General features: G+C 49.6%; 9 protein-coding genes across 9 annotated transcripts; 4 read left to right on the top strand and 5 right to left on the bottom strand.

The window, feature by feature from the left end:
- Positions 1-84: 84 nt before the first annotated feature.
- B0J16DRAFT_385959 (uncharacterized protein) lies at positions 85-818 on the top strand (the record flags this gene model as incomplete). The annotated part of the gene is made up of 2 exons (XM_046131542.1): positions 85-301; positions 370-818. The coding sequence occupies 2 exons, from the start codon at positions 85-87 to the stop codon at positions 816-818; spliced, it is 666 nt and encodes a 221-aa protein (XP_045981321.1).
- Positions 819-936: 118 nt separating this feature from the next.
- Positions 937-3,491, bottom strand: B0J16DRAFT_156432 (uncharacterized protein). The gene is made up of 4 exons (XM_046122135.1): positions 2,613-3,491; positions 2,304-2,551; positions 2,108-2,252; positions 937-2,059 (listed from the first exon to the last, which is right to left on the bottom strand). Exons 1-4 carry the CDS (start codon positions 3,217-3,219, stop codon positions 1,170-1,172), a joined length of 1,890 nt encoding a protein of 629 aa, XP_045981320.1. The 5' UTR covers positions 3,220-3,491; the 3' UTR covers positions 937-1,169.
- A 463-nt stretch (positions 3,492-3,954) lies between these two features.
- Positions 3,955-5,405, top strand: B0J16DRAFT_156373 (kinase-like domain-containing protein). Its single transcript, XM_046122134.1, has one exon. It carries the CDS (start codon positions 4,261-4,263, stop codon positions 5,230-5,232), a length of 972 nt encoding a protein of 323 aa, XP_045981319.1. The 5' UTR covers positions 3,955-4,260; the 3' UTR covers positions 5,233-5,405.
- B0J16DRAFT_156372 (uncharacterized protein) lies at positions 5,406-6,909 on the bottom strand. Its single transcript, XM_046122133.1, has 3 exons — positions 6,592-6,909; positions 6,419-6,523; positions 5,406-6,362 (listed from the first exon to the last, which is right to left on the bottom strand). The coding sequence occupies exons 1-3, from the start codon at positions 6,804-6,806 to the stop codon at positions 5,579-5,581; spliced, it is 1,104 nt and encodes a 367-aa protein (XP_045981318.1). The 5' UTR covers positions 6,807-6,909; the 3' UTR covers positions 5,406-5,578.
- Positions 6,910-6,925: 16 nt separating this feature from the next.
- B0J16DRAFT_307001 (uncharacterized protein) lies at positions 6,926-8,454 on the top strand (the record flags this gene model as incomplete). Its single annotated transcript, XM_046124813.1, has 3 exons — positions 6,926-7,293; positions 7,353-7,882; positions 7,939-8,454. Exons 1-3 carry the CDS (start codon positions 7,278-7,280, stop codon positions 8,452-8,454), a joined length of 1,062 nt encoding a protein of 353 aa, XP_045981317.1. The 5' UTR covers positions 6,926-7,277.
- Positions 8,455-8,466: 12 nt separating this feature from the next.
- On the bottom strand, positions 8,467-9,666 carry B0J16DRAFT_156357 (mitochondrial carrier domain-containing protein). Its single transcript, XM_046122131.1, has one exon. It carries the CDS (start codon positions 9,456-9,458, stop codon positions 8,478-8,480), a length of 981 nt encoding a protein of 326 aa, XP_045981316.1. The 5' UTR covers positions 9,459-9,666; the 3' UTR covers positions 8,467-8,477.
- B0J16DRAFT_156362 (SCA7, zinc-binding domain-containing protein) lies at positions 9,492-11,530 on the bottom strand. Its single transcript, XM_046122132.1, has 5 exons — positions 11,314-11,530; positions 11,142-11,261; positions 10,573-11,085; positions 10,343-10,519; positions 9,492-10,275 (listed from the first exon to the last, which is right to left on the bottom strand). The coding sequence occupies exons 1-5, from the start codon at positions 11,333-11,335 to the stop codon at positions 9,875-9,877; spliced, it is 1,233 nt and encodes a 410-aa protein (XP_045981315.1). The 5' UTR covers positions 11,336-11,530; the 3' UTR covers positions 9,492-9,874.
- A 762-nt stretch (positions 11,531-12,292) lies between these two features.
- On the bottom strand, positions 12,293-14,902 carry B0J16DRAFT_156348 (uncharacterized protein). The gene is made up of 4 exons (XM_046122130.1): positions 14,403-14,902; positions 13,493-14,293; positions 13,283-13,423; positions 12,293-13,227 (listed from the first exon to the last, which is right to left on the bottom strand). Exons 1-4 carry the CDS (start codon positions 14,460-14,462, stop codon positions 12,424-12,426), a joined length of 1,806 nt encoding a protein of 601 aa, XP_045981314.1. The 5' UTR covers positions 14,463-14,902; the 3' UTR covers positions 12,293-12,423.
- A 3,646-nt stretch (positions 14,903-18,548) lies between these two features.
- Positions 18,549-19,878, top strand: B0J16DRAFT_156225 (uncharacterized protein). The gene is made up of 3 exons (XM_046122129.1): positions 18,549-18,813; positions 18,872-19,399; positions 19,455-19,878. The coding sequence occupies exons 1-3, from the start codon at positions 18,678-18,680 to the stop codon at positions 19,619-19,621; spliced, it is 831 nt and encodes a 276-aa protein (XP_045981313.1). The 5' UTR covers positions 18,549-18,677; the 3' UTR covers positions 19,622-19,878.
- Positions 19,879-20,653: the final 775 nt, after the last annotated feature.

Genomic DNA, 20,653 nt, shown 5'->3' with positions numbered 1-20,653 from the left:
CTGACACTATCTACATTAAATGATAGCTATTCTTCAATATAAGAAGAACAAAACAAAACAAAACAAACAAAGTTTCGATAAAAGATGCCTCAGGAGATCGCCACCACTGCTGCTACTGCTACTGCTTCCGGTGATGCAAACACTGGCTTCTGGAAGGAACTCGACTCATGGAAGACACCCATCGCTAAGCAAGTTGGCCCTCAAGTTGAAGTTGGAGCTAAAGCGCCGTGGTCTCAACGTCTTCGCCTCCCTGATGGAAAACCTACACTGGTAGTGTTCCTGCGTCACTGCGGATGTCCTTGTAACAGATCCAGCCTGCCCATTTGACTTGGTTCTCGATGCTAACGTTCTGTCCCCCCCCCCCTCAAGTCGCGGAAAAAACCTTTAGATCTCTTGCCGACCTCTCAGACAAGGTCCCGAGTGTGCACTGCATCGCGGTTTCCCACTCATCAGAAGAAGCTACGGACAGATGGCTGCCTCAAGTTGGTGGCACCTGGAACATTGACATGGTCATTGATGAGGAGCGAGATCTATACGCCAACTGGGGTTTAGGTATCTCATCGACATGGCATGCTGTTAACCCCTTCACAATGTGGAATGTCTTCAGTCTTGGGAAGAACGAGGGCATCTGGAATCGACCAACAGAGAGCGGCTCACGATGGCAAACGAGCGGGGCTTTCGCGGTCGACCGCGATGGGACTGTTCGCTGGGCGCAGGTGGCGAGAACAGCAGACGATTTGCCTGATCTCAAGGGGGCCATGACCGCCCTCGGATTCCCTCCGCCCGTGGACAAACGCCGTCCTAAGCATGATCACTGAGGCATGGGCTGACACAAGCAAAGCGTACTAACCTAAATTCCATTACAAGCACTCCTTAGCTTCTTATATAAAATATAGCAGCTTCGAAACAGACTGTCACTATTCATGTTTACACAAGGGACTATCCCAGACCTCAATTCATGATTGTGTGACCCTGCACAGCCAGCCAATTCGGAACATGTAATTCTGCAAATCATGGGGGGTATCTTGTAATTACTTGTATATCACCCAGCTGATCCACGCCGTCCGTTTTCCAACCTTTGGGGTAGGCCCTGATATAATTTTGCCTTGAGAACAGCCAGCGCACTCGTCCTCTACCAAGGTCTATAAGATTGCCTCTCATCCTCCAACTTAAAAGGACAGAACCATGCTCAGCCGACCAACCTCCATGCCGCTTCTCCTCGATTCCACCACGGAGCATATTCCGCCAGATATGCCGGCGTGTACGATTTTAGAGGCTACCAGGCCTACCAGCCCAACGCTGCTGACCATTTCTAGTGCAAGCATGCCTTTCTGTTTGAGACTTCCTCCTATGTCTAGTAGGCCCAGTGGATCCTGGTGAGTTGGCGTTGGGTCCTTTCGTTTCTTAGAACGAGCTGGCTTGCGACTTTTAGCAACATGAACAAGACTGGATTCTCTTGCAGCAGCACTTGAAATAGCCCTCTCTTCCATCAAGTGATATAGCCTCTCGGACTGAAGACTCTGGCGTAGATTGTTTGCCCAATTATAGAGTTCCAATCGGTCCCAACTTGGAGTTCGTCTGAAGGACCTTAATCTCAATGCCCTCTCGGGAATAGATCTTGAAACCATTGTCCCGCTCGATAGAGCGTTTTGTAACAGATTGTCGCCATGGCCACGACGCCAATTGATACACTTAACAGCTGCGGAATGGCGTAGACGAGCGCTGCCATCCAAAGAAAAGATGTGATCGACCAATCGATTCAGATCGGTCGGGACAAGCGGCGCGATGTAATCCGAGTTCATAAGGACGCTGGCATCCATGGTGTCGTAGTCCGGTCGGGATGCGGTAGAGACAGCGTACACGCAATTCAACTCCTTTGACGATTGAGGGCCTTCGAAGGAGAAGAAATCAACTTGCGCATCGTCCAGACACTTCACAACTTGTTGCTTGATGTGCGCAATTCTTTCTGGGTCGAGCTGATCAGCCCGGGTAAGAATAGGTATAACATTTGTCATGCGTTGGGCACGTTTAATGTACTCTGCATCTTGTTGTCCGAGGCCTGGAAACACGTCAGTGGGCCTCATCTGATAATGGCGAGTGGACGTACCGCTGTGAGGGATGAGGTAAAGTAAGATGTCCACAACTGGCTCGCCGCCAGAGTTGATTAGAGTGAAGAGATCAGAGTCAGCCATGGGTTTGTTCATTAGGGACGTCAAATGGGATTCGACGTAATGTAGGTCACGCCAGGGCCCCTGCTGTATTGTTAGCATAAGACAATATCAGGTTGAAACAAAGTTACGTACAGAGGCACCGTGTTGATGGCCTGGGCTTTCGACAAAACACACGTTTCTGTCTAGGACATCGCCGGTGGTGGGAAGTCGCTTTCTTGTTGTTACAGTAAGTTCCGAATCAGATCGCCACCAGGGCTGGGGACGAGAACTGGCGTACGTCTCGGTAGCATGTACTGTGTTGCGGTTCTCTATAGGGTCCATATGTACGATGTGTTCGCAATGTTCTGCCAAAGTTTTGATGAGTGAAGTTTTGCCAATACCTACAAACAAAAAAATTAAAATTAAAAAAATGATTCGAATCACGTCTACTTTGCTACTTACCAGTTTGTCCAGCAACCATGATTTTCAGTTTGCCCAAAGACTTGCCCACTTCAGAAAAGGGACGGCGCCGAGGAACTGTTAAGCTAGGCATGATGAGTTGAGGTATCGTCGTGTTCTGGTTGACTTCATTATTCGCCAGATCTGACATGGATAGTGATGCATTATCATAAACCAAATCACTTTGAGCATCTACAGAGGGTCCCGCGAGGGAGAAGCTTTGCGAGGACATGCTCATGACGGAACTGGAATGCGAAAGGCCGATCAAAGATGGAGTGCTCGGCCGAGATAGCGAATTCAAAGAGTCTTGTTCAACAACCAGTTCCTCCGACTCGTCAGGTTCTGACGTGGGAGACGTAGGCTTGCTGAAGGCGCGAGGAGACGAACGTCGTTGACGTGGGGTTGATGGACGGCGCGAGTTGCGACCACACTTGCGAGGATCGCTCTGCTGGCGAAACCGAGGACGTGAGCGGTCTCGGCGAGCATCAAGGTCTGCCTCGGTGGTAATGAAACACGCCGTAGATACAGTTGTAGAACTGCGCACCAAGCTGTCTGGCCGATCCGGGCAACGACTATTAAGAGGATGGTTCGTGGGCAAGACAGGTCTCATTGCTGTATTGAGAGTGGAGGTCTGTACAAGGAAAGAAAGGGAGAGCACAGGGGCGCTTTGTAGTGGCAGAGCGAGTGCCAGGTGGGAGGATTCGATGTTGCAACAACTCCAGCGATTAGCAAGACAAGACTAACTAGACAAACGAATATTGGAGGTTCATGAGATGGAAGATGCGGGTTGTTGTGTTGGTGTTGCAGCTCGATGACGATAGACTGTGATAAAGGAAGAAAGGTGAGTTGCAATTCAAGTAGGTGCGATACAGTAAGTAGCCTCCACTGTCAACCGAAGTCGGGTTAGGGGACCATGTACTGTAATTAATACTTAGGCGGGGGAGCTCCTGTGTGGAGAGCGGGCACGCATCACGCCCGGGCATCTACAGACTACAGTGGACAATATGGACACACTATTCGTGACCCGTGACATGGATTAACACCCACCAATTACCAGTTTAAGCCCTGGTGTCTCTGATCAGAAGCGCGTCCGTTTCTGTCGATCCCATCCATCTCTTTCTTACCCACCTAGACTATTCAGCCCCTCCCTTCCAAACCCCCCCTCCCTGAGTAAGGTAGCCTAGGTATGTATCTATGATACGGCGACAACGAGGCCATCATTTATCGACTTTGGAACAAACTATCAATCCATCTTCAACCTCCATCTGCGGTTCGGCTTTATATACATAAGCAGAGAGGCTGTGACACCGAAAAGTGAAACCAACCTGGAAGGGAGCAGCTTTCTTCCGAGTTAGTCAGTCCCCAACTATCAGGAGCGGACTCACTCCCACTTTTATCTTATCCTTTCTTGGTTCTCCCTCTATAACCTCGCCAGAGCCAGAGCCAGAGCCAGATCTGGATCCGGATTCGGATTCAATTCGGATTTCAAACAAACCCAAACATCTTTCGAGCCTCCGACACTCTTTACTTGCATTTCAGTCTAGATCGGTGGCACACCATCCATTGTTCTGTGTTCGACTCTCAACCCAACTACCTCGCGCCCCAGTTACGAATAGATTCCTGAACAGACCTCCACCCGTCCACCTCTATCATGGACGGAAAACGACACCCCAGCTCCTTCCAACAGCTCGAGAAGCTAGGCGAGGGAACGTATGCTACTGTCTTCAAGGGCCGTAACAGGCAGACCGGAGAGCTTGTCGCGCTCAAGGAAATACACCTCGACTCCGAAGAAGGCACCCCGTCCACCGCTATTCGGGAGATTTCGTTGATGAAGGAGCTCAAGCACGAAAACATTGTCGGCCTGCACGATGTCATTCATACTGAGAACAAGCTTATGCTTGTTTTCGAATATATGGATGGCGACCTGAAGAGGTACATGGATACACATGGCGATCGCGGTGCCCTCAAACCCACTACCATCAAGTCTTTCATGTACCAGCTACTCAAAGGCATCGATTTTTGCCACCAGAATCGTGTGCTTCATCGTGACCTTAAGCCTCAAAATCTGCTGATCAACAGCAAGGGTCTCCTGAAGCTTGGTGATTTTGGTCTTGCCCGTGCCTTTGGTATTCCTGTCAATACCTTTTCAAACGAAGTCGTTACTCTCTGGTATCGCGCCCCTGATGTTTTACTCGGCAGCCGTACATACAACACCAGCATCGACATCTGGTCGGCCGGCTGCATCATGGCTGAGATGTTTACGGGGCGGCCCTTATTTCCCGGAACCACCAATGAAGACCAAATCATTCGCATTTTCCGCATCATGGGAACACCGACAGAACGTACCTGGCCAGGAATTAATTCGTTCCCCGAGTACAAGCCAACTTTCCAGATGTATGCTACCCAGGATCTTCGAAATATCCTCCCGGCGATTGATCCAACTGGTATAGATCTGCTGCAAAGGATGCTCCAGCTTCGACCGGAGTTGAGGATCAGCGCACACGAAGCCCTTCAGCACGCTTGGTTCAGCGACCTACTGATGCACCCTCAGCAGCAAGCTCTCCAGGCACAGGCTCGTGCATACTCTCAAGCTGTCCCCAGCCAAGGCTTCGACACGTACTAGTTGTTTCACAGCCGACTTTCACATGCCTTGGCCTGCCGTCGAAGGCGTGTTTGCTAAATCTCTTTGGGTTGGATTGGTTGTTTCCGTATTTCAGTATTGTCTAGGAACATACGGGAGTGTCGCGTGGTGCTTTGCAAGCACTACGGAGTTTGGGGTCAATATGAGCTAGACGGGGAGCAGAAAGATATCAAGTTTTGGGGGCTGCAGCGTACTGGTGTCAGGATTTCTTATCATTCGATATTCTTGTGTCAACAACTAATGTCGTGTAGTCTAAGGAGCATGAGTCACCCATCTTCCCGAGTCCATCATTATATAAGCGAGACGTATGGTTTCTGCACATTGGGCTTCATTTCTTGGGACCATGTCTGTTGACCAGACTCCCGTCAACAGGACTTCTGAACTTCGTTTGGGGAGGGTCCTTGGCCCACGTCTCTGCCAGGGCCGGTGCTTCATTCTGTTCAGCTGGAAACCCCAGGCTTTCTCGCAACTTTTCGATTTCGTCTCTCACTCTCTTGGCCACCGAGATTCTCAACTCGGCAGCTTCCGGGCTGTCTCGAAGCAATTCTGGATCCCCTTTTGCAACAAGCTTACGCCATGCAGCTCGCTGGTGACCAAAGACTTGGTCAACGTCAGTTGGCTCGCCTATCACTATTCTTACTGTTTTCCCAACACGTGGCGCCCATCTCGGCCACCCTCTGTCTTCGGCCATGATATGTTGAGTACCATGCACGAACATAGGGATGAATTCGGGAGCAGGATCGGACTCGAGTATTAGTCGAGAGATGCCCCATTTGAAGTAGCGCAGGCCGCTGTCCGGGCTCTGGTGACAACAAGCCTCAGGAAAGACATGAACCCAAGCGTTTCGGTAATCACGGTAAGCAGACGGCGCCGGGAACTGGTCGAGGCCATTGGTTGAGAAGAAAAGTGGCTGAGGGACAGGAGGAGGCCGCGTTGAAGGAGGAGTCGCAGATAGTGGAGAGTCTGAAGCTGTTGACCACGATGCTGGCGAGGGACCAGACAGCAATTTAATGGCTTGGGTCATGGTTGGCTGATACAAACCGCCATATGGGGAATACCACAATCTGTGCGTGGGAAGGACTTGTCCCAGGCTAAAGAACGTGGATGTGAACCTATTGTTCGTCCTGTCAGCCAGCACTCGATTTTGTCTATATACTTGCAAACTTACTTATTCTTGAAACAAATATCGTGAGCGCCAAGTCCCCATCTCATGTTGACTGCGTCGAAGAAGTAACGTAGTGGTAGGATGCCCCATATAAGAGGGTCGTCAAGTCTATTCAGCAATAAGATGACCATAGTTAGCCTCCAAACTCATTAAATACATCTCAAATTACCACATACACTGCGACGTGGTTGCACACGGTGAGCAGTCCACGCTCACGCCCCTCCTTTTTCCGACGATCGAGAACACCCAGGAGTCCATCGAGCCCTGTGACTTGGAGGTTATTGAATCCATTCATGAACCCTCTTGAGAGCCCGCCAACTGTGCCCATGACGGCCGTTGAGGCTATGCGCCACGGCAGACTTGGCTGCGTAGGAGGTTCATGATCCGACATAGTTTATACAGCTGGCAAACTGCATCAAAGCATAGCATCGGAATGTAGAGTAGCACTCGTCGAGTAGAAAGAAGTACAGTCCAAGTTTCACAGTATTTCTTGATCCCGGAGAGAAGCGGCTTCATGGCTAAAGACCCACCTACATGGAGCCTTTTCTTCCCTTCCATGCAGTAGGTACCCTGTAGAATGACATAGTACCTACCTACCTACCTATTGACCTAAGTTCATAGCAGTACGGATAGAGAGATTCATCATCAGTTTTCTTGCTCCAAATTTCTACATACCTCCTCAATCGTTTCTCAACATCTAGCATCCCATTCCACAGTCAATAACTTACCCTGCCTGAAGTTAGGAGACGTATCTCTCCAACCCGAACCGCTTCGAATCTCAGTCGTACGACTCGAAACTTATTCTCTTCTCTTACCAGTAGCTCTCAACGTCACCGTAACGCTGCTCTGTTAGATACAAATCATGGTGTCAGCGCATAGTACGCCTATAACACCATCGTAATTTATTACATTATTTATACTGATTCAATTACCACAGGCAAACGAAATACCTCACGCCCCGTCTTCACATCTCACGAACGCGCCCTCGCAAAGTCCCATTGGTCATCATCATCCGCCCGTCTACACCGCGACTCCTTCCTCCCGTTTGGTTCCTGCGGCCTATGTCTCAATATCGCTCGTGACCCGGTCTCATGCCGTCGAGGCGACATCTTTTGTCGCGAATGCGCACTCTCCAACATCCTCGCTCAGAAAAAGGACATTAAGCGCGCTCAAAAGGCCCGTGCTATTGCAGACGAAGAAGCCGCCAAGCAAAGGGCACGCGAAGATGAACAGGATCATGCGCGCGCGATTCAGGATTTTGAGTTGACACAAGCTGGGCTGGACCGCAAGAAGAAAGGGGATGCGAATAAAATGGATAATGGGAAACCAGACCCAACAACAGATGAATCGAATGCTCTCGCTTTGGTACCAGCGACGAAGCGCAAGTTCGAGCTCGATAAAGACGAATTAGATCGCATTGTACGTGAGGACAAAACCAAGGCCAGAAGAGCGCTGGAAGAAGAGAAGGTGATGAGAGTCCGACCCTATAAACTTCAGCTTTCCGTATTAACACTATTGTACAGGCTGCGAAACCGCATCTTCCATCGTTCTGGACCCCATCGCTAACACCAGATGCCCAATCGAGCAAATTCCTCCCGGTGGTAAAGAAGGACAAGACATTTCCAACGTGCCCGGCGTCTTCGACCGAAAACCCGCACCCCATCACAATGCAAAATCTCATTACAATCAACTTCACTGAAGAGGAAACCTCCAAAGGCAAGCAAAGAGCCTGCCCTTCATGCTTAAAGATGCTCACCAACGCATCCAACCCCATGATGGCCAAACAATGCGGTCACGTTCTGTGCCACAGCTGCGTCAAGCAGTTCATGATTCAGCCTTTCAAGAAGACATCCTCCGATGACGATACACCACTAACATGTTACGTCTGCGACGCACCTTTGACCTCTAAGTCACAGACGCAAGATGCTGCCCCGGGCTCTTTAGTACCTGGTCTGGTTGCCCTCCAGTCCGAAGGCACTGGCTTCTCAGCTCATGGAGGCAATACTGTGGAGCGATCCAGCGTTGCTTTTCAGTGTTGAACCCTCACCAACTATATATCTTGTTACTTCATCCGCAGTCGCCTTTGTCGTAGGTGAGGCAATAACATCATAAACCACACACGAAGAACAAATCTATGAATAACACCCTTGGTGAGCATTGTGAGCCCGTGACTGAAGAAACTTTTCAGCAGTTCGCCCTGGAGTCCAGCGTACAATGCTCTTGCGCCCTCGTTTGTGATGATGCGAATGATGACGCCATAAATGGACTGATTCAGAAATTTAACAAACTTTTTCAGCATATGCTCAGGCCCTAACCTTCCATCTTCTGGAGTTTCCCTTGCTGACTGGGCGGTGCCATTCGCCATTTGGAGACGGGTTTTGCCTGTTTGAAAAGGGTATGTGATAGCCGTAGCACTGGCTTTGCTTGTGGCGGCAATTAAGAAGGCTATCCATGCTACTGGAATGTCCTCTTCTTCAAGCGCTGGTATAATGCGTGCTGCAAGCCGGCGATTGACAAAGAATGTGATGCTGGGGTTGAGAGTTAAAATCAGAGTAGCTGAGTAACCAGACCAGAGGCCGATCAAGCCATTCTCCTCTCGGATTGCAGAGAGGATTCTCATGAAAGACTGGTCGCTACCCAGCATCTGCTTCCTTGTTACGACATTAGAAATGGGTGTGGTTAAAGCTCGGGCACAACCACCTGCGATCGCTCCAACGAGGAGCTCCTCCATAACACTGGGTTTCCGATGCCGAGGCCGTAGGTAGTTGTAAAAGCCAAAGAAAAGGAAACTGTCCACGACTGACTTGGCTACGTCTGTTCCTAGTCCGCTGTAGAGAGCCTTGAGCCCGCCTTCGTTTGCGGGGATTCCTTTCAGGGCGGAGATTACACCATCATAGTTACCCAGGGAATCGCTGCTCTTTCGTTGCGCTTTGAGCCGGGTGGTGACAAGGTCCAATGGATACAAAGATGCTGTTGATATGGCCGTACCCACTGAGCCAGACACGGCATGGCCGAGAGCGCTGAGGACTTGTTGAGATGACATTGCAACGAGTTGTAGACTGTGATGATGATTCAATGCCACAGGAAAGGTTCGTAAATATCAGGAGGCACACGTAGTTGCATGTGTGGGAGATGAGTTGCCAACAAGACAAGGTAATGTCTTGAGTCGCAACTATGAGCGACGCGCGCTACCGAATTTACGACGTCATAACTCAACCTCGGCGCGACAACCCCGCCAATCACATCGCATGTGACCCAGTTCCGAGGTACAACAAACAGTATAAATAAAGGTTTCGCAAATTGATGGTGGAGGTTTGCCGCATCTGGTGGTTGCTGTACTCGATATTCTGTTGTGTTGCAACAGTAAAACAAACATTTGTGTCCTTCGTAGGCCTTTGTAAAAGACTTGGAGGGGTCCATGGCTTCTCGTCTTCATCTCTGGGAGTCCTGCAGAGGCTTCTATGCTCTGCTTGAAACGGATGGTTGTCTCTGAGGTGTAAAAGAAGCCGTCGTCCTGCTCGAGTTGCCAAAACCTGCAACTCCAAGATCCATTTCTCCTGGTGCATCTTCGGCAGCTGGTTGCAATCCGTGATGGCCTTCAGGTAGCCTTTGCGCCCCAAAACCAGTGACGGAGAAAATGTTTGTCCTTCCACTGTTGGTAGCCATCTGAAGCTGTTCATGTAGTCTCGCAAGCTGGTATTGCCGTTTTATAGGTGTGAAAGTGGGCTGCGGTATTAAAGGCTGTGGGCGCCATTGTGATAATGCACTCATTACAGCAGTTGTTTCTTCGTCTGAGTCGACAGGTCCGTTATTTGCTTCGTCTTCATCTTCTATTGGAGCGTTGGCGTCGAGTGCTGCCTCTGTGGATGAGAACGTTTGTAAGCAGGGCATTCTTACGTGACGATACGAGCGAGAACGAAAACCTACTCTGCTGTTTTGCCTGATTCTTCTTCTGGTAAGCAGCAAGAAGCATGTCATAAGGCAGAGACCTCCCCGCGACTGCACGTTTGGCGCCCATGCTGTGGCTCTTGCATGTCAGTGATCTCGCGCACGGCTGCCCGTTGGCGAGCAGAACACCACATTGTCGTTCTACGTCCACAGGTCCTGATGATGGTGTCAATACAGTTTCCCTGGGGCATAATTCTGGAGGGCTCTACCTTTTGGTTTGGGGACTTTGGCCTTAGGTTCGTCCTTCTTCTTCTTATTCTTTGGCCCCTTGTCTGGGTCTCCATCAGCTTTTCGCTTCTTCCCCTTTTTGTCGTCTTCTGGCTTCTTCCCAGCAGCCTTCTTGGCAGTTTTGCTTCCGGTGGGCTTCTTCTCGGCCGATATGGCGTCGTCATCGCTGTCGTCGTCATTTCGTTCTATGCCATTTTCTTCGTCCTCTTTCCGCTGCTCTTCTTGTCTTGCTGCCTCCTTTGCCCTTTCTCTGGCCTCGCGGGCTTCCTTTTTTCTCTGTGCCTTCTCTTTCTTTAACCGCAGGCACTGTGCAATGTGTGCCTTGGCAGCTGTCTTCAGCACGCTCTTCTTGCAGTGTTTGCATTGTTGGAGATCAGGACTATCTTCAAGCGGCCGCCCAGTCGCAAATGTTTCGCGGGAAGTTTCGTCTAGTTCATTCACTACAGGGCCTGGAGAAAGTGCAGCCTCAGGGGGAATGCCGCTCTTCTTCTTGTCTTCATATCATTAGCGATTTTTGGTGTCGTGGCCAAGATGCGACATTGAAACATACCACCTTCAATAACACCACCGTCCCTCCAATTTCCGGGTCTACTGTGCTTTGGCGCAGGTTTTTTCAGCTTTATTCGGCCGTTCTTGTTCTTCGATGCGACTTTGATCGTGCCATCGTCGCCTGCAAGCCACGGTTAATCCTATTCAGTCGCGCATTCGTAGAGTCGCGTTACCTTTGCGGGCGTCTGATCCCATGATGGACACGTTTTGCGGTAGGGGAAAGAGAAAAGAAAAAAATCGAGACTATACGAGAGGTATCTTGTTTGCACCGGCGATGACTTTCGACTTTGTGCGATAACCATGAATTGTTTGAAAGCGCAAGGGATGGTCGTCGTAACAAGCCTACATCTATGGATGTTATGTTATGGTGGAGTTCAAAGTGTAGTTGAGGTACAGCCCGCCCATAGGTACCTACCTACCTAGGTACCTTAGTAACTAACTGCCTTGCGATTGCGGCTGCCAGTGACACACATACACGTGCCTCCACTGGCTAAGAGTCGGCCCACCAACACTGCCCTGTTTCTCCGCCCAACATGTTGGGTACTGTACCTAATATTGGATGGATCCGGGGTAATATCCATCATGAATGGTACACATTGCGACAAAAACGCATAAAGACACTACCATGATTTGATAACATAACACAAAGGATTAGGCTTTACCCGACAGCAGTGAAACTCTATTCTCTGATACTCTCCCTCTCAATATCTTGTCCAGATAGGTAAATAGGAACCTGCCTGGGTGACAACGAGTTAGGTTGTTCCTTGGGTCCCGTCTGCAGCTGGCTTGCGCTCCAGGAGGTACTCATCTACCAACGTACCTTAAGGCACTAAGACAGTCGCAAGGACATGCCTCTTTAAGGAGCATTATGGCGAAGGAAAAGTTCCATGCGGTACCTTTCTCAGAATTTGGATTGTGTTGGCCACAACACAAAAGAAGAAGTGGTGATCTAAGATCCGTCTAACCATACTGATCGGGAATTTCTGTGCCCAACATGATCGAAAGGGGGGGAGGGGCGGCATCAAGTCCTCAGGACATTAACCAAAACTGCGAAATTTGATCATCCAAAGGCCGTGCCCAAATCCTACTGCCTATAATCCAAACACTCCGATATGAATTTTCCCACCTTGCACCAAACAATAAAATCCAATGCCGTAACTGATGCCAATGTATACGCAAATGCAGCCCCGTAGCCAACCAATTAACACCGAACAAGATGCTTTCATACTGATCCAGATCTCTCCCGGCTCCATTCATAGCCATGCTGCTTCTTGGCGAACAAATTAGCCTGCATTGTTTTCGACTGCTTCCTCTTTTATCAGGAGAGAGTCTCGGTACGCCCTCATGGTTTCCATCATGGACTTAGCATGTAGAATGCCCATGTCACTCCAGATACATTCCATCACCGCCAATGCCCAATCCCAATATGTCCTTGGCACTCCGGGGGCACATGCAGCTACCTGAAGATGGAATAAAAGAACAGGAAGACCAGCTGAGCCCGAGCCCGCACCTCCCATCCTCTCAACTGGCATGGCAGATTTGTCGGTAAGGAGAGGGTGGCGCCAATGCGTCGGGGTACTCACAAGAGTATCACGGGCGAGCTCTCTTATAATCTCATATCGGTGTCCGTACTCGGCCAGTGACATCAAGGGTGTACTGGACTTTGGGTATTTCTTGATGAACTCAATGATCGTTTGATTCAGAAGAGTGCGTGCCCATCGGTAGTGGCCCCACATTCGGGCGACAAACATATCATAATAGACATGATACACATCCTCAAAGACCACAGATGATGGAAGATGTTTAGCCTTCTCTGTGCGGAATCGCCATGTCGGCCCAAGCTCGCGCTCCCAGTCCAGGAAAGATACATCGATGTCGAATAACTGTTTCAGGGTCGCAGCAGTGTGTGTCCGACCATCAGTCAAAGCATGGGTCTTGATATAAGTTGATACCTGGATGAATCGACCGATCAGGGGACCGAGATCCGTAGCTGGATGATCTGCAGGTTCGAGGAGGGTTTTGGCAAACGCAACCCACTCATATAGAGGGTCCGGTAGAGGCGTTGCTGAGATGTATGCGGGGATGAACTGTGCAAAATTGTGAGTCAACATGAAATTACAGAGGAAAGGCAACGCAGCATACAAGAGAGTAAGACATCTGCACCATGGCACGAACACCAAGAAAGGCCGCTGCCGGCATAGGTAACCACCTTCGCAATAAAGCAACGCCACCCATAACGTGCGCGTGCACGTGAGCAATGCCTTGGTGTGCCCCTTTAACGAGCTATAAAGAGGTTAGTATATATCTTGCCAACAGCGAGCAACTGAAGGGGAAAGCAGAAATCGTGCTGACCATGGGGGCATATTGAACAGCATCGGGGGTAAGGGCACACACCTCGAACATGGCAAGCATGACGACGGAGCGCATTGTAACCTCAAAATCCGGCATGCTCGAAGCCTGTATAAGACGACCAGTTTGACGTAGGGCTAGTCCGTATTTTTGGCGGGCCATCGTCATCATACTGGTGTCACCCCTAAGATTCGAAAGGCTGGCGAGGCCGACGGCAGCCATAATATCCTGCACGGCTGGGTCCCACAGCCATTCAGTACTTGTCAAGTCGCCAGGATATCTGGGCTCATCGGGGTGACCAATAAGGTAGCGATTAACATAGAACTGAACGCCCTGGTCCTCGAGGCTCGAGTCGATGGGTGTCGGGAGCCGCGACGGCCGGGTATGGTTAGAATGTATTGCATTGGCGACCGAGGATATGGATAGGACGGAGGACGAAGTGGGAGACGAAGGGGTAGGAGGCGAAGCTTGCTGGCTCGGTGTGGAAGTAGGGGATGTAGGCCACCCGGCTTTGAGCGATGTGTTGGAGATGGCGGAGGAAGGAGCAGTGTGTGTGTGTAAGGATACAGAGGAGGAAGATGAATTTGTGGAAGCACTGGATGCATAAGATGAAGCAAGAGAGCTCGATGAAGTTTGTGTTGAGAGCCCTTCGGAGGTGGAGTCGCCAACACCCCATTGAGCGTGTGCCTTCTGTATCACTTTGCTGCTCTCATCGCGAAACATGAGAGACAACTGGTCACGATAACCCGGACACCTTTTTCCAACTCGGATGCATTGCGAACATTCCGGCTTTATCTTGTCACACTTTCGAGGACACAGCAGTTAGCCATGGACAAACAATAAAATGCAATTGTCTTAGATAGTAGAACGAGATGGGGTCGCCCGAAAGGCCTATGTGGCTTTCGATACTTACCTTGATACGCCGGACTCGACAATTTTGGCAGCCCTGAGAGGCTTTACCACAGTATACCATGACCGTCGAGCAGCTTTGCGTCACAGCCGCGCTCTGCCGACTGCTGGGTTCCAGCGACTATCGAAGAGTGTATTTGGCAACACGGAGACGGAATCCGTGGAGCTGCTGGTCTTCCAGATTTCCGATCCCAGTCAGTACCTACGTGGAAATTCCAACGAGCGAGATAACAGTTGCAGGCTGTATAACAAGAAACAAACTGTTGTGACGTTGCAAGCTTATTGGCGGTGGTCCAGGATCGGGTGTGCTATCCAGGTTAAATTAATAGGGGCAACGGATGACAGGTAGAAATACTAGGACAATGGATCATGGCAAGATTGGCGTACAGATGCGTAGCGGATGAAAGACAATAAGAGGGTAGGTAGGTAGGTGAGGTTGAGGAGCCAGCTCAAGAAGCAAAGCCCATCACGAGCAAAACCCACGACGAATCGCGTATAGTGGTCTTGCCTTGCTTGCGTTGTACTGGTTGCGCCCGCCGTCTCAAGCGTTCATATATGGAGGTTTGAGCTCGGCAGATTCACTGACAGCCGCCTTGAAACTACCGCTGGGCGTGGCCTGGCCTCGAAACGAAGTATCCGCGTCTTGCCCTGCCTTGTCCTGCCCTGTCCTAAATGGGCGTTCAGCTGATGTTGGTTAACTGGGTCACAATGGGCGACAGATATTATGAGACAAGCCCGTTGTGTTTCCGATAGGGAGATGGAAAAGGTAAGGGGAGGGAAGGGGAGGGGAGGGAAGGAGTGTAGGGGTGGCCCGCAGCCCAGGGAACGGAAACTGAGGGAAGGGGAAGAATATTAGATGTCTGATGTGAATTTCGCGGGGTAGGCACTATCTCAGTACTTACCTACCTAATTACCTATAGTTCCTACCTACCCAAGGGGACGGGATAGGATGGAGAGACACCCAGGTACTAATACACCTAATAAGGTAGGTATAGGTAAGTAGGCAGGTACAGTATGTAGGTATAGTACCTACCTTACCTGCTCACTCGGCACATGCAAGTGAGTCCTATGTCTGCAATTGCAACGGAAGGCCGAGTCAAGCGCAGGGATGGCCAAGATGGGATGGGCGGAGTTGGGTAGGCAAGGTAGGTAAGTAGGCAGGTAGGTTTGAAGTAAAGGTAGAAGGAGAAGGGCCATGCAGAACAAGAAAAACAGCATTACTATACCAAGATGAAAACTACTAAGGCAGCCGGCACGATGACATGTGCCGTCGGCCTTTTTCTTCTTTTCTTTTCTTTTTCAGATATTGAGTTGGTTGTGGCGTGGCGTCCAGTAGATTAGTCGGCACGTTTGAAAGATTAGAGATTAAGCAGACAAACAAGGGTAAGAGTCTAAGTATGGTCGAGACGGAAACGGAAGCGGAAGCCGTAAATTGATGGCTCCTTGGACAAGAATGGTAGGACAGCCCAAGTAGTGGACCCGGCCTACAAAAGGAGCTGACTAGCATTACAGCGTCTTTAGACTAGGTACGGCCAGACAGTACCCGCTCCACTCGCTCACTTAGTACCTTTAGGTAGTACCTACATGACCTCCACTTGATTTTGGTGCGACAGTACCTGACGATCGCACACTGCTCTTCAGATTCCTTCCACCTCCAAGGTAATTTGACCTCTATTTGCACACACACATATATATATGTATTACTCTTGTTAGCATTATCGAAGACATTTAGTTGGCAGCATGATGCGTGTGGAGATTAACTAATACCGTCCACGGCACTAACACAAATATCGATCATATCTCATCTCGGAGGAGATCTTCAGCCAGCATTGTCAAATGCAACAGACGCACGTTCAACACGCTCGGATCTTGGGGACGGTACGGCTCCAGGCAGTGGACACTATGAGGTTCAATCAGCGCACTACCGTACCTAGATTAAAGGCAAGTCCGTGAAACCGAACCGTGAAAGCAATGAATGGGGCTCTCATGCTCGCTGCAGATAAATGGGCTGACTGTACGGATACGTGATGCGGTGATAGGTGTCATTCTGAGTGGTCCAGGACAACAAGGGTCTCCCTGTCAGCTATTATCACAACTCACGTCAAGAGGGGAAATTTCAAAGGATCAAGGTTTGGCAAGGTGAGGAAAGGGGCAGTAAGTAGTCTGATGGTGTGATGGCATAAGATTTCCCATTCTTTGATGTTCTTCACAAAGTCATCCAAAGCAGCAGCAAGCTTCACGTTGATGACTCGCTACCAAGGAAACTGGGATCCGATTGTGTCTTGCTTCCATCTATATCAGCCTTATATGTTCACTTGCTTACGTATCTAGGTGCTCGTTCATCAATAAGAGTTTCTTGCACGGACGGCATATTTCCTTATGCATTAATGCTTCATTAAACCCTAACAGGAGGTTTCGGTCTGATAGACTTCAATTCAATTCAATTCAATTCAATTCAGGTCTGACCTCATCAGACTGCCTACGTACTGGGTCTGTTTGCCTGGATTGCCAACAGGCCACAGGGGCAGCATACAACAACCTGCAAGTTAATTAGTTCATAATGTAGGCAAAATCGCGGAAAAGGCGCCTATTGATCTGAGAAATACTCTAGTCTATGACTTTGCGGTCACATCCCCGGGCAAAAGCCGGCACTCGGCCGAATTGCTGCTAGGGCTGCATATTGTCTCAAACGGTCTGAAGATGGTCGGTTCTTATGCTCGTCACATCTCAACGACCTGCCTAATTTGTAAAAATGCGAACAAAGGCAACCAAGAGGGCGGGTTCCATACAGATCCTTCTCTAACATTAGACATTGAACCCAATTATAAACAGACAGATATAGATATAATATATGCAGGCAGGCAGTATCAAGAACTCGCATATATCCAGGTATCAGGTGCGTTGAAGCTGTATCGTACCTACAGTAGGTCCCTACATACAAGAAGTTTGCTCGGCTTTCCCCGCTTCTATCCTGCCAACAACCAACTTGAGCCATGACGTCGTAGATGTACCCGGCACGGTACTAATCAATCACACCTACCTACGGATATCTGTACAGCCGTACCTAAGTACTGAGGTAGGTAAATTACATGCAGTACATCAGTACTTACTCACCTAGTACCTAGTGGAGGCCATCTGGGCCAAGACAATGTTTTCATCTATATCACCAAGACACGGCCTCTTCTCTACCTACCTAAAGCAATGCCTGTTGAGAGATACATACCTACTTAGGTAAATCTAAATACTTTTTTCTTTCTTTGTTGGATCTTTGGATACCTAGGTGCCTATTCTTCACCTGCCAGACTGTACAGTATGCTCGGGCCTCCATCTTTAACCGCCTACTGTCAAGCTTATTCCCTGTCGTGTCTTTGTGGAGGCCTGAGCTACGTCATGTCATACCTACATACAGTAGCATCCTCTTCACATGGATGGATCCAATGCAACAACATGAGAATAAGGGAAGTTGGAGCGGGGATACGGCTCGAAGTATCGAAGCATCTCCCACCTATCACATAGGTAGGCACCTAGAAATAGGCACTAGCATCCCTACAGTAGAGCACTAGGACATCCAGCTACTACTGTACATCCTCAGTATCCTATAGTACCTAGGTCCCTGCCAGGCCCATTGATCGACCGCGGCGTCATAACTCGACGCCGCCACATACGGATCATGGAAAGCCATGCCATCTTTCTGTCTTGACTACCTGCCTCTATACTAAGCTACCTACCTAGGTACCTAAGGTGCCCGACACAAATTGTGTTCTACAGCCTGTCGTCTGGTATCTAGACTATAGTATAGTACAATACTCTGCTTTTGGTCATGCTGGATTCCATTAGGTTGGGTAGGTTAGGACAACCAGAAGTTACAATACCTAACTCGACACGGACTGTAGATATTGTACTGTACTCGACGGAAGGCTTCTTTCTATTCATAGTAACTCTGTCTACATTAGCATCCAGCTATGATGTATCTGGTCTACTGACCTGTTCAATCAAACACCTGTGCAGCCTGGGGGGTTAGCTAGTAACCTGGCACCCAACAAGCAACTACGTCAGAGCTCGCCAAACCATTTCCCCCTCCTCCTCTTCCCTATTGTTGGATGTGATATTTAAACTTCAGCTATCTCTGTGGCACTCCTGCTTCTTCTCATTGTCATCTTTGTTCATCATTATACCCCCGTTTTGCACCCAAGATACCCAGTTAAACTCCAATCCTACGTCACCTGCGACATCGCTTTCCTCCACCTGCTTACATAGGCTACACACAAATAAAACCACAATGGATACTATCAACAACCTCACTGCTACAGCCTCAAAGGCCATCTGGGGCGAGAAAGAGACAGGCAACAGAGAGCCCGTCTCTGGAGTTAAGGGTGACACTGCCCATGGCGAGCCATATGATGCCGGCAATCTTGGTGCGAAACGGGACCCTATCTCAGCATGTGCGGATTGTTTTACTGACGATGGTTACAGAAACCCCCCAGCAAGAAAGAGCTGCAGAAAGTTACAGCTACGGAAATCACGGCGAGGAGCGCACACCCGGACTCGAGCGAGAAGACCCTACTCCAAAGCCTGTCGAGATCTCAACAACTGCTTCATCTGCAGTTTCAGCTCCCGCTCCTGTTGCAGCCCCCAACCACTCAAAGGATACCACTGCCGAACAGAACGACACGCGCCCCCCGGAACAAGCCGACAAGGGTAACAAGGACCTTCACGACGTAGATGACACCTCCAAAGGTACCGACGCCAAGATTGGCGAGGGACCAGGGCCTCGTCCTATCGACAAACTCGCCAAGGAGCATGGCGGTGATGCAGGAAACGCTCCGGTCGAAGGACAATCCGGTAAGCCAAATGAGGTCGGCTCTGGCGCTGGCGAGTCGTCCAACTCCGAGAACCAGCCCCACGACCCTAAGGAGGATGAGTACATCACTGCCTCCGGATTCGCTGCTGATGGCGGCGATTTTGACGCCTCTAAGCCCGGTGCTGGACGCGAGGCTGACCGTAAGTTAAATGCCTCTACTCTTCTTTCCTATTGACCACGGCTAATGATCGCCAGGGCTTATGGAGCAAAAGGGTGTTCATCTTGGCGAAGGTAGCAGCTCAGAGCCTACCTCTCACACTGAGTCTCACTCCAGCGACAAGCACCATGGCAGCTCCCACGAGTCTAAGAAGGATAAGCCCAGTCTTGGCGAGCGCATCAAGGCCAAGCTTCACAAGCACTAAGTGACAGTACGACTCCAGGATGTTGTAAATGTAGTATCTAATGAGTGGAAATAATATCGCACAAAGCTTACAGCATGGAATTTATGTTTTGAGTCGATTTGATTGCACTCGCTCCTCAGAGGCTTCCCACCTTGTTCATGTTGTCATGTGCTTCTTACGCTTCGGTTGATTGTTGCTTTCACTATGGTTAGACAGGCATATTGGTGGTATCTCGAGTTGGCATGTCGCCAGTGAAATTATCAACCTTGGACAAAGTCCTGTGTGCATATGGTTCGCTTCAACAATTTGAAACAGAGGCAGCGCATCAATGTACAAGACCGACAAGGGATTTCTGCATTTTTTTTCTTCTTTTATCTATTCCTTTAGTCAATGGCCTTGAAGAGTAATTCACCTCGATGCAAGGATACTGGCCCCCATACATCAACGTGACAGATGATAGTATGGAATGCTGTTGCAGGCTCAAGACGCCGTCGTGCTGACCACTAGCACCAACTTGTCACACAGTATATCAGGTTCATAACAGAGCATTTAACAATAGGTCGGATTCTAACCGTTCGCTTCCCTTGGATTCTTCTAGGCGTGCTATGCTGCCTGCTTGAGTCTTCCAGGTATATTCAGTCCTCGTGCGACCAGCGTACACTTGCAAATTCCACCATTCATGTCCGTCAAAATTGTGAGCCCGTTTCCCATGCAAAGTTCCCATATGATTTCTGGTGCGCCAAACAAATCCGCCAAAAACGATACATATACTCAGGTACTGCAGTTGCTTGTAACAAGCCCGTTTTGAAACCCTCTTTTCAAGATGCCCCGTCAACATCAATATACGTCCCAGTAGCCAGTATTACCGATGCCGTTGTCAAGCATCTCCGCACTTTCAAGGCCCCCTGTTGCCAAATCCCACCACACCAACTCCTCCGGGCCGTTTCCCGGTTCTGTGCTTTGGTGTAGCGCCGCTTCCTGTCCATTCTGATAGCTGGCGGCGTAGCATACGCCGCAAGTCATGACTATTCGGGACCACCATAATCTGTCAGG

Source organism: Fusarium flagelliforme (assembly GCF_020744385.1).
Source record: "Fusarium flagelliforme strain FIESC 12 MPI-CAGE-AA-0113 chromosome Unknown B0J16scaffold_5, whole genome shotgun sequence".
NCBI lineage: Eukaryota > Fungi > Ascomycota > Sordariomycetes > Hypocreales > Nectriaceae > Fusarium > Fusarium flagelliforme.
Note: the sequence above shows the minus strand (reverse complement) of the source record. Positions and strands in the feature narration are given on the sequence as shown.